This window comes from Dermatophagoides pteronyssinus, unplaced genomic scaffold (genome assembly GCF_027571235.1).
Source record: "Dermatophagoides pteronyssinus isolate colony J.1.1.1.1 unplaced genomic scaffold, Derpt_VIB-CSIC_2022.12 sq0008, whole genome shotgun sequence".
Lineage (NCBI taxonomy): Eukaryota > Metazoa > Arthropoda > Arachnida > Sarcoptiformes > Pyroglyphidae > Dermatophagoides > Dermatophagoides pteronyssinus.
The window spans coordinates 1312005-1323870 of record NW_027461532.1 but is presented as its reverse complement, the minus strand read 5'-3'; the positions used below and the strand labels follow the sequence as shown (position 1 = coordinate 1323870).

The 11866-nt window shown below is 27.9% G+C and overlaps 3 protein-coding genes across 4 annotated transcripts; 1 reads left to right on the top strand and 2 right to left on the bottom strand.

Moving 5' to 3' along the window:
- Positions 1-741: 741 nt before the first annotated feature.
- LOC142645200 (uncharacterized) lies at positions 742-1340 on the bottom strand. Its single transcript, XM_075820928.1, has 2 exons — positions 1152-1340; positions 742-1074 (listed from the first exon to the last, which is right to left on the bottom strand). Exons 1-2 carry the CDS (start codon positions 1338-1340, stop codon positions 799-801), a joined length of 465 nt encoding a protein of 154 aa, XP_075677043.1. The 3' UTR covers positions 742-798.
- Positions 1341-1420: 80 nt separating this feature from the next.
- Positions 1421-9684, bottom strand: Dap160 (dynamin associated protein 160). Of its 2 annotated transcripts, XM_075820917.1 has the most exons (10): positions 9414-9683; positions 8840-9340; positions 6388-8748; positions 6202-6321; positions 5743-6127; positions 5436-5663; positions 3482-3849; positions 3303-3409; positions 2253-3211; positions 1421-2196 (listed from the first exon to the last, which is right to left on the bottom strand). In XM_075820917.1, the coding sequence occupies exons 2-10, from the start codon at positions 9146-9148 to the stop codon at positions 1634-1636; spliced, it is 5400 nt and encodes a 1799-aa protein (XP_075677032.1). In that variant the 5' UTR covers positions 9149-9340; positions 9414-9683; the 3' UTR covers positions 1421-1633. The 2 variants fall into 2 exon arrangements, with proteins under 2 accessions (XP_075677032.1, XP_075677033.1); XM_075820918.1 differs by lacking the exon at positions 6202-6321 and having other exon boundaries at positions 9414-9684.
- Positions 9684-11866, top strand: LOC113789049 (uncharacterized). Its single transcript, XM_075820927.1, has 2 exons — positions 9684-10024; positions 10114-11866. The coding sequence occupies exons 1-2, from the start codon at positions 9931-9933 to the stop codon at positions 11385-11387; spliced, it is 1368 nt and encodes a 455-aa protein (XP_075677042.1). The 5' UTR covers positions 9684-9930; the 3' UTR covers positions 11388-11866.

The following is an 11866-nucleotide window of genomic DNA, read 5'->3' as shown; positions in this document are numbered from 1 at the left end:
TTCGATTCGAAGAAAAAAAACAAAAATGAATCATTCGAATATTGTGGTAAAAAATGATCATTATGATAAAACATTAGACATTTTATTGATATTGGCCATTCTATATTTTATATATCTAATGTTCACACGTTTTCTACAACAAACATATCGACGAATACATCGATTCGGTCATCGTTGGTTACTATGGCCAAGATTATCGATACCAACAATTATTGTTCTAACATTATTCATTGTATTGTTTGTTTATTATGATCAACATCTTTATTCTCTTGATTATAATGAACAAAAATGTGAATCATTATGGCATGATAAATATCGTAAATTTTTAGACTTTGTTTTTGATCTTACATTAGGTAATTCACCAATTTCCAACGAATATAAGCCATGTCAAATTGAATATCTATATGATGGTACAATTAGCTTATTGGTAATCATTGCAATAAGTATCTATTCATTAAGATTTTTTCTTGATCATCATTACTATGGTTTTCTTATGTTTACTGTTGCATTTTTGTTATTGTTTTTGGATCGAATGGATAAAACAAATCAACGAAATCAACGTATAAAACTACATATAATAATCTTTATATTAGAAATAATGATTATTGTTTATCATATCATTAGAAAATTATTCAAAACATTCTCCTTTTTTATCAATATGATTGTACAGTTTTTATTAGTTTCATCAATGATCTTTATTGTTTTGGCTATTATTAGCCATCTATATAAAAACATTAGAGAAATGAGTGAAGAAATGCAAAGAAATTAACAAATCAAAACAAAACAAAAAAAATCATTTCATTGTAAATCAAGACCAAATGGTTGATCATTTGAATCATCGCTTGTGAATGAATCATTGTCATCATCGAAAAAAGAATATTCTTCACCATTACCATAATCATATGACCGAATTAATTCATCATTCTGTTGTTGTTTTAATGGAAATAATTTTACTGCACCCGAAGGTAGCCAACGATTTTGACACTGATTTTGTTTCTGTAATTGATTTTCCAATAAACCAGTCAAACGATTAATTTCGTAACAACGTTCATTAGCAAATTTTTCATTATGATTCTATTTTTAAATTGTTTACAAATAAAAAATTTTACATAACAAATTCAAATAAAAAAATACTTGTCTCAAATACTTACAGTCAAATCATTTGTTGATGAAAATTTATTAAATTGAATTTTCGATTCCGGTAACGTACATAATGAAGAGGATGATGATCGTTTAAATGATAAAACATTCGATTTATTATTATCGTTCGATGTTGTTGTTGATGATGATGATGATTCTAATTGTTGAAAAAATTCAAGTTTTTCACAGAATTTTTCCATTTTTTTAAGAATTTCAATTCAATAAAATCGACCAAAATGATTCAAATTTGAATCAGAAATAATCATGATAATCATATTCATTTAATGGAGAAAAAAAAATTAATCATTTTTTATTTCGACGTTGATGGATGATAAAGCAAAAATAATATTTCAAATGATAAATCAAAATTTAAATTTTTCAAACATTTCAAACATGGAGAAAAAATATAAAATGATAAACTGGAATTTAGTGCAAATGAAATTAAGGCCAAATAATTAACCTCAATTATTGATTCCAATTAAAATTCGGAATGTTAACTGTTACCATTATTTTGGCTATACACAAGAAATTTATATTTAATCAATAATGATGGACGACAATGTTGATGACTATGATCAAATAGATTCATAAAACGTTCCTGATTTTGTGGTGCATGTAGTTGAATATTCTGTGTAATAGTACCACCAATACTATTACTTTCATTAAATAAATCTCTTAATAATAAACGACGTTCACCTAAACAACGATTTGGTTCGAATGGATTAACATCTGTACAACGTATTAAAAGATAATCATCAAAATTATAAAATAATAATTTTGAATCATAATTCCATTCAATACGATATGGACCACGAAATGATGATTGTGTTGTTGTTGATGATGATGATATATTAACATTATTATTCGTTGATGATGATGATGTTGATGAAGATGATGATGATGTTCGTATATTATTCACATTATTTTGCATTCGATTAAATGAATTATTTCGTAAAGAATTTCCTTTTGGACATTGTATTATCGGTGTTTGAAATGTTCCCGTTATATGATCCCAATCATGACCAATCGAAATATGTATTTGAACATCAATTTCAGCTATAAACAAATGTTTTCATAAGAAAAAAGAAAATTAATTAATTAGATCAACTTACGATTAATTGTATAGATTTGTACAGCTTCAACAATTGTTATGAATAAACTACCGATTGGTTTACCAACCGATATAATATTATTACGTTTTAATTTAGATAATATATCTTTATATGTTTGTTGTGCACGATGTATATCATTTAACCATTGTGTACAATCATTATGTGAATGTGAACGTAAATTTAGATAACGTTTTTCTTTGGGTAAATATAGCCGAAATAATGATGGACTTAATTGTTGTTCAAAACCGATTAGATCGGCCAATTGAAATTGATCCAATATCATTGGTTTTCGATATAATGTATAGGTTGTTGAATAGGCACGTTTTGTTTGGAAAAAATTCGTAACATTTCGTAATTTAAGACCACTTTTATCCGGTGTTACTAACATAAAAAAATCATTGAATAAAAATCCTACCAATACACGTGATGATGGACTTTTGATTAGAATACCGACACGTATTAATGTACGTGGTCCAAGAAATTGTGTTTCCGAATTAAAATCAATTGAACGGGGAAATAATTTCGATGTAATTCGTACATGTTGCTGTATCCAATGTAATTTATCAAAATTATCCGTTTTTCTACAGGTTTCATTCAGATCGGAACAAAATTTTTTAGCAAATTCTAATGTTTTTTGACAATCATCAAAATCATCATGATTTTTCGGTGTATATTGAAGAATTTTTTCAATTAATAATGGATATTTTGTTATACGTTGCATCGGTTTAATCAGATAGGAACTTAATGGTAAATGTGATTTTGTTTCAATTGAAATTTGTCGTAAAAGATTTTCAAACGAACGATTTGTTTCGATTAGATTCTGTAATCGTTTAGATGCATTAATTTGATTGGTAAAAAATTTTTGATAATTTGGTTTCATTTGTTCAAGATAATAATGAAATAAATCACAGAAATTAAAATCACGATTCAATGATTCTCGTAAACGTTCACTGAGATCTCTAATGAGATTGAATAAAAATAAAAATTAAAATATTTTTTTTTTTTTTTTTTTTTTTTTTTGTTAATCAATTTTACATTGAGAAATCTTACTTGAAAAACAATCGATTAACATCATAAATATCTTCAAGATGATTGAAAATTAATTCAAAATCTTTTGACGATATCAATTGACTTTTTTCAATACGATTCGCATAATTCTATAGTTGTTGTTTTGAAAATAAAATGATAAGTTTTGGTTTACGAAAAAAAAAGAAATATTCAACAATTACCTCAATAACAAAATATAAATCTTTTATATAATCATGTTCAGTGCTGATTAATTCAAATATTAAATTTCTTCTTGTTTCATTAAAATTTTCCATTCGATTATCATTCTTATTATAATTTTTTAATGAAACTGATTTATAATGTTCCATATTATCATTATTATCATCAATTTCATCTGATGTATCATCATCAAATGAATCATCATCCATATTATCATCATTATTATTATTAAATAAATGATTTGGTTGGACTGATATCTGTTGATCATCTTCACTACCACCATCATTATCATTATCATCATCAAATGAATCATCATTATCGTCATTTATGAATTGATCCGGATTCTCCATTGATAATGAATAATGTTCATCTGAGAGAGAGTGAAAAAAAAAGGTAAATCATTAAAGGGAAAGAGTAAAAAAACAGGAAATCAAAACAAAACAAAACAAAAAATGTTCAGAGAGCGAGCAAATTGAAAAAGATTATGAAAAATGATAGAATGAAAAAGAGAGAGAGAGAGAGATAGAGAGAGAAAAACAAACAAACAATTTATTATTATCAATTTCAATTTCTAATAACTTTTTTTTTATAATTAAAATCATTATCATTTTTTTTCTCAAAAATTTGCATGCAAATTCAATTTAAACAGGAAAAACAAATCAATTTATAAAATATTATCTAAAATTCATTTCATTTCATCAAATGAGTGGTTGTTGATGGTGGTGTGTAATATAATAGTAGTGTTTTGTGTTTGGTTTATGCAAATACTATTCATGTTTTTGTTATTGTGTAAAATCGTTCAAATCATTTTGATGATTTCATTTGAAAGCATCATCAAAATTGGCAAAAAATGTATCATTTCCATTTGAAAATCCACCAATATTATTTATGTTGTTGTTGTTGTTATTCGTGATTGTTGTTGTTGTTGTTGTTATCGGTGTTTTATTATTGCCCGTAATTGATAATTTTTCAAATTGTTCATCAAAATAATCAAACGGATGTGTTGTTGTTGTTGTTGATGTTGATGATGATAACTTTGAATGACCATTCGTATTAAAAGCAGCAGCATTAACATTATCCATAACAACATTAACAGGTTCGGCAATAGATTGAGAAATATTGAAAGCTTTTGATAAAGATGAAGTTGTAAAAGTAACGGAATTTGCGGAAATATTATTATCATTTTTGACAGAAGTAATAATAGAATTGAATGGATCAAAAACTATTATTAACGAAAAAAAATGGGTGAAAAAAAACATAAATTATAAGAAAAGGGTTGAAGAAAAAGAAAAAACAAAACATAAAACATAAAACACAAACCACAAAACAAAAAGAACATAGAGAACATAAAATAAGCCGGAATAAATGGAAAAAGCAAACGGACATTTTTTTTTCTTTGGATTAAATTAAAACATTGAACATTGAATAATAATCAGTTATCAGTTACATCATCAGGTTTGTATTAGGTGTTGGATGGATGTCAAAGATGTTTGTTTTTGTTAAACATTAATAATAAAAGTGTGTGCATGTGTGTAAATGAAGAGTAATGAAGATTTTAATTTTTGAAAAACAAACAAACAAACAAACAGTCATATAATCTAGTAAGAATTTCTATCACCCAAACTATTTTTCAGAATAAAGATTCTTGATATGGAAATGTCATTAGTGTGTATATGTGAGAGAGAAAAGTGTGAGTTATTGTTATTGATTATTATTATTATAGAGATTATGAATCGAAGAATATTTTCTCTGTTAAGTAGGAAAGATTTTTTTGATTCAAGGAAAGAGAAAGATTTAAAGAAGAATTAGTGTTAAGGAAAATTATCATTTTTTTTTCTTTGCTAATTATCTATTTGTGTTAAAATTATTATTTTTTTTTGTTTTAAATTAATAGAAAAAATAAAATTAAAAATTAATTCGCTCTCTTTCTTGGAACAAAAAAAAAGAAAAACTTACATGATGATGATGTTATATCACTATTTCCACCACCACCACCACCTCCATCATTATTCGACACCGGTTGTACATGATTGGATGGAAATAAACCAACCGCATTCGTACGTATATTATGACCACGCCACCATGTTGGATCCGTTTTACTTAAAACACGTATTATATCATCTTTTTCAAAACTAATTTCATCATTACGTTGTGCATTGAATGCATATAATGCTTGTACACGTTCTGTATGAATTTTATAAAGATTTAAAAAACAAGAAAAAATTAAATGATTTTAACAGAAAATAACGAAGATAAAATTTACCAATTTCAATTTCATCATTCGGATTTTTAGATGTTTCAGTTGTTGTTGTAGAAACAACAGCAGCAGCAGCAACAGGACTAACGGATGTAGCAACTGTAACACCACCACCACCTGTTCCACCAATAACAACACCACTACCCAATGGTTTAACATATGATGCCGGAAACCAACCAACTTGTTTCTTTTTTCCTTTCGCCTGTAATTCACCTTCCCACCATCCGGTTTGAGTTTTCTTTCGTACCTGTATTAATTGTCCAATTTCTAATGATAATTGTTCTGGACCGGTTGCCGTATATGATGCTACTGCTTGTACAATTTCTTGTTTTTTTGCTTTCGATTTTTTAGTCGGTTTAGGTGAATCGGTTATCGATTCGGATTCTTTACGCTAAAGATTAATAAACAGAAAGTAAAATGTTAGATTTGAAAAAAAAGAGATAAAATTTTACAAAATTTATTTACATCAAGTGATTGATGTTGCTGAACAGTAGCTTTGACCGTTGATGAAGATAAAGTTGAAGCAATAGCAGCAGCAGCAGTATTAGTATCGTTAGCGGAAGCATTAGTCGTATCAGTAGTTTTCTTTTTTTTTGAAATTAATGTTTTATATTTTTAAATTCAAGAGAATAAATAAAATGAAAAACTTACCGGAATTTCAGATGGATCAGCAGGTCCAACAAAATTTGATGGAAATATTCCTCTACGATTTTCATCTTCTTTGCCCGTATTACGATCAATAATAACACCAGTCCACCAATCACCATCTTGTTTTTCTATTTTAATTAATTCATTAACATCGAAACCAAGATCACCCGGTTCGACTGATTCGAATGCAAACAAGCTAACATAATACTGTGATGATGATGATGATGATTGTGATAGATTTTTATCACCAACAACAACAGGATTCGATGATGTTGTTGAAATCTGTACATAACTTTCGGGAAACCAACCAGATCCAATTGTATGGCCATTCGAATCTAAAAGATCACCAAAAAACCATGAATCCTGTTGTTGTGTAATACGAAGATGATCATCTTTTTGGAATGATAGATGACCAGTTTCATTTGATGATAAATCATATAATGCTATTGCTTCACGAATATCTTCAGCATTTTCAGCTTTTGTTAATACAGCCGTTTGTTGTTCATTATTCTTTTTATCATCATTATCTTCATCCAATACGGCATAATCTTTGGGAAACCAACCAATTTTACCATTAATTTCACCGGATAACCATCCTTCTTCGGAACAAGCACTTGTATCAACTATAATCAAATCACCTGGTTTTATTGTAATTTCATCCGAATTTCGGGCCTCAAATTCAAATACACAACGATAACGAAATTTTGTTCGTATTGAATTCGTTGCTGTAGGATTTATTTGATTTTGATTTGACCATTGTTGATTATTATCAACAATTTTTTTATTATCATCATTTTGTTGTGATGGCCATTCAAAATTTGTTGGTACTTCTTGTCCCCATGCAACATCAGTATCGGCAGCATATTTTGATGATGCTTTTCCATCACGAACTTTTTCCGCTTCAATACGTTTATCTTCTAATTGTTGTTGAAATTTCGATGCTTTTCGTCGTTTTTCCTGATACATTTGTTTCAAACGTTCCAATTCTTGTTTACTATTTAGTACATCTTCTTTTTTTATTTTATATTCTTCTTGCATACGTTCTAATTGTGAACGTAATTGATTTATTTGTGATTGTTTTGCCTGTAAAATTGATACAAATGATGTTAATTGTTGTTCAGCATTTATACCATTATTTGTTCCATTTGCAATCAATGATTTTAGCTGTGCTGCCAATCGTACTTTTTCTTGTTCAACAATTAATTGTTTTTCGGTCAATAATTTCATCTGTGATTTTATCTGTGTTTGTTTAGCTAATGTTTGATCACGTTTTATTCGCATACCATCGATTTCGGTTTTTAAACGTACAACACGATCACGTGATGTTTGTGCCAATTTTTTCGATTCATTCAATTGTTTATCAATTTGTTCATGTTCTAATATTAAAACTTTACGTCTGGATTTGAATTTTTGTAATTCTTCCGTTAATCGACTTCGTTGTGTTAATAATTCTGTTCGTCTAGCTTGTTCCAATTCACGTTGTCTTTGTCGTTCCATTTCTTTACGTGCTAATTCACGTACCTCTTGTTGTCGTCGTTTCTGTTCTTCACGTTCTAATTCTTGTTCAAGTAATTTTTGCCGTTGTAATTCTAATTCTTCTTGTCGTCGTCTTTCAGCTTCTAAACGTTCTTTTTCTTTACGTAAATTTTCTTCACGTTCTTTACGTTCACGTTCTTCACGTTGACGACGTTCTTGTTCTTGTAATGCAGCACGACGACGATCCAATTCGGCTTGTCCTTTTTCATAATTTTCACGTCGTTTATCTTCAAAACTACTTTTATTTCCCATACTCAGATCATTATGTTCGGATGATGGATCATCTAATGATGATGTATGTGATAATGTACCACTACCACTACGACGATATGATGGTGGAACAAGATCCGGTGGTAATTTTGCTGGTAATGATTCTTGACGTTTTGCTTTATCAACAAGATACATTGCTAATACAAATTCTTCACATGTTAATCGACCATCAGTATCAACATCGGATAGATTCCATATCTGTGCCAAAATTGTTTGCGGTAATTTTGATTCCAATAATATGTTACGTGCTTGAATACCGGTTAGAAAACCAGTACGTTGACGATCATGTGAATTAAACATTTGTGTATATTTCAATTTTATTGGTTGCGGTATTGACCATTCAGCCATAACTGTTATTGGTGATGTTGATGATTTTGTCATTGTTGATTTCATTTGTTGTACACTATTCGATGGACTCATACCAACTGCTGTTGTTGTTGGTTTCATAACCATTGTTGTCGATGATTGTTGTTGTTGTTGTTGAAGGGAGTTTACAATATTTATCGGCTCAGATGATGAATTAAATGTTGCAAATGGTGGTGGTGGTTCAACCAAAACCTATCATAATTGATTAATAAAATGCTCATAATGACAATCATATCTATAGACAGCAAATAAACAGAAAATAAAATGATGAGAGTTTACAAACCTTTAATGATTGTGGTAAAATTGTTGGCAATTCAACACCCTTTAATTTTAATGCAATCAAATGTAATGCAATCGAAAATTCATTAATATCTAAACGGCCATCGGCATCAACATCGGATAAATTCCATATATGTGCCAATATTTGTGGCGATAATTTTGATTGCAATAAAATTTCACGTGCCTGTTGTCCATTGATAAAATCACCGGTTGGACATAATTTTTTAAATTGTGCTTCATATTTAGCTTTCTGTTCCGGTGATATAATAAATAATGATGATTCGTTTGTTGGTGATTTTAATGTAGTGGTCATATTTTATGGATTATTTTTTTGGTTTCATTAGCTTTTCAAAACAAGGATAAAATGATAGTTGTTTTTTTCGCTTTAAAGGTTTTCAAGGAGAATGATGATTCATTTCAATTTTTTTTTCGTCGTCCTTGTTGTTTAACAATTCGATGACAAGACAGATTCGTTATGATTAAATTGTAATCATCATTGAATAATCTAACAAAATTTTAGAAAAAAAAATTAAATGATTTTACAGAAAAATTGGTTAAAAGAAAAGAAAAGAACTTACCACAATAATTTTCACTAATTTCAAAAAAAAAAAAAAATTTTTGACTAGAAATCCAATCTGATTGAAAGGTCTATCTTTTGCGAAGATAGAATCGTGATTCCGAAGACCGAAACAACAAGATAATAAAAAAAAAGAGGACACGTTATATAGATAGCCAGAAAAAAACCAAAAAATTAAATAGGAAATATGCTATATAAAACTTTTTAGCATCATGTAAACATTAACCAAATAATTTCTGGTTTTTTCGTCAACGAAATCCAATTTTTTTTTTTTTTTTTTTTTTGGTGAGCCAAAATGATCATCATCATCAAATGATATTATGGCCAGCCATCTAGTGTCGGTGTTTGGAAACTTTTTGTTCCTTTTTTTGAACATTCGAATTTTTTTTTTTTGTTTGTTAACTTCTTCCTTTTTACATCATCGTCATTGCGTTTAAGTAAATTCGAAATTCTTTTGTTTTTTTTTCTTTCAATTTCATTTTTTTTTCTTGTAATTTTTGTTTAAATGATAAATATCGATGGATAATTTTAATGATGAAAATTTTATATCGATTGATCAATCAATCAACAGGATTATCGATGAAGATGAGCAACAATTATTTAGTGATACAGGTTAGTTGTCTGTGTGTGTTAATTTTAATTTTTTAAACGAACAATGATTTTCTTCTTTTTCATTTATCTTGAACTCCATGGATATACAGTTTTACAGATTCATAAAGATATCGAAAATTTATTATCCGATAATATGGATGGTAATGATAATAATGATGATGTTAATCAGAAACAAAAATTAAATGATAATCTTAATGATGATGATGATGATAATAAAAATGATATTTATTCACATAATACGTTACGATGGTTAGATCAATTGATTCAAAATAAATCATCAACATCACGATTAAGTATTTGGAGTAAAGATCCAAATGTTATTGAACATATGAAGAAATTCGAAAATAATAATAATAACAACAACAACCACAATGATAATAATAATAGTGATGACATCAATGAATCTGTTCAGCAGCAACAACATCAACAGCAATTTTCACAACCGATTCTAAACCAAAACCAAATGAACGATAATATTCCTAATCAAATGAATAATAATGATGATGATGATGATCATAAACCACAACAACAACAACAACAGCAACAAGAATCAAATGAACATTTGAATCAATTTAATTTTATTATGAATTGTATGAAATTATCACGATTGGAGAATGATAAACGTATTGATTCAATAAATACTAATCATGGTAGTGGTATTGATCAAAATCAAATTGAATATTCATTCAATGAATATTATCAATATTGTTTGATTGAATTACAACGTTTAGAAAAAGATATTGATTATTCAATAATGAAAAAATCTAATCTAATGAAATCGATTTGTATTGAACAACAACAACAACAACAATCAGTTTATGAACATTGTAATAATCATGACCAAAATCAAAATAAATCATCATCACAATCAAAATGGCCAATATCATCATCATCATCATTGGTAGATGGTCAAATCAATTCAAATCAATTGCATTTATTCATATGGAATCTATTTAATTTATATGAAAAATTATCATCATTTTTTCATAGATTTTCTAATAATACATGTCCATCAACATCAACATCAACATCATCGATAATCAATAATAATCAATTAGATACTAATAATTCATCATCATTGATAATGCAAGTGATTACCGTTTGGTATCAGATTGTTGAAGAGATTAAAGATAATCTTGTTGAACAACAAAATCTAACAACGACAACAACAACAACAGCAAATTATTTTGATCCAATGATAATGATTATGAATAATAACAACAACAATTTATCGATAACCACCGCAACAACAACACTCGAACAGAAAATCAATGAACTAAAACAACAACAGATTTTATTTCTCAAATTATTATGGCAATTTACCCGTCATATTCGATTGATACATTGGATTCAGGATTTTTAGAAAAATTTCAAATAATTATTTTACCTATTTTCATACATTTTTTTTCGCAATTTCCAATGAAAAGAGATTTAATTGTAAACAATTTTTCCTAATTCAATTTTGTTACCCGGTTACGGCATTATTTTTTTTAATTGTTACTGTAAAAAAAATATTCGATTTCTATTTCGACTGAATGTATCCTGATCATGATGATGATGATGTGCTGATGATAAATGAGCACCATAAAAAAAATTTCTGAAAATAAAATTAATAAAATTACAAATTTTTTTTATTGAATAATAGATATTATCACTAATAATAATGATGATGATACAAATGATCCAAAGATCCATTAGGGTCAAATATAAAGCAAAACGTTATTTAAACGTTGTTTGTGCAATGATAATCAACATCGTAAACAACAACAACAACAACAATTATTGATAATTTGTAAATTCAATTACCTTAGTGCAGTGATTCTCAACCAGTGTGCCGCGGCA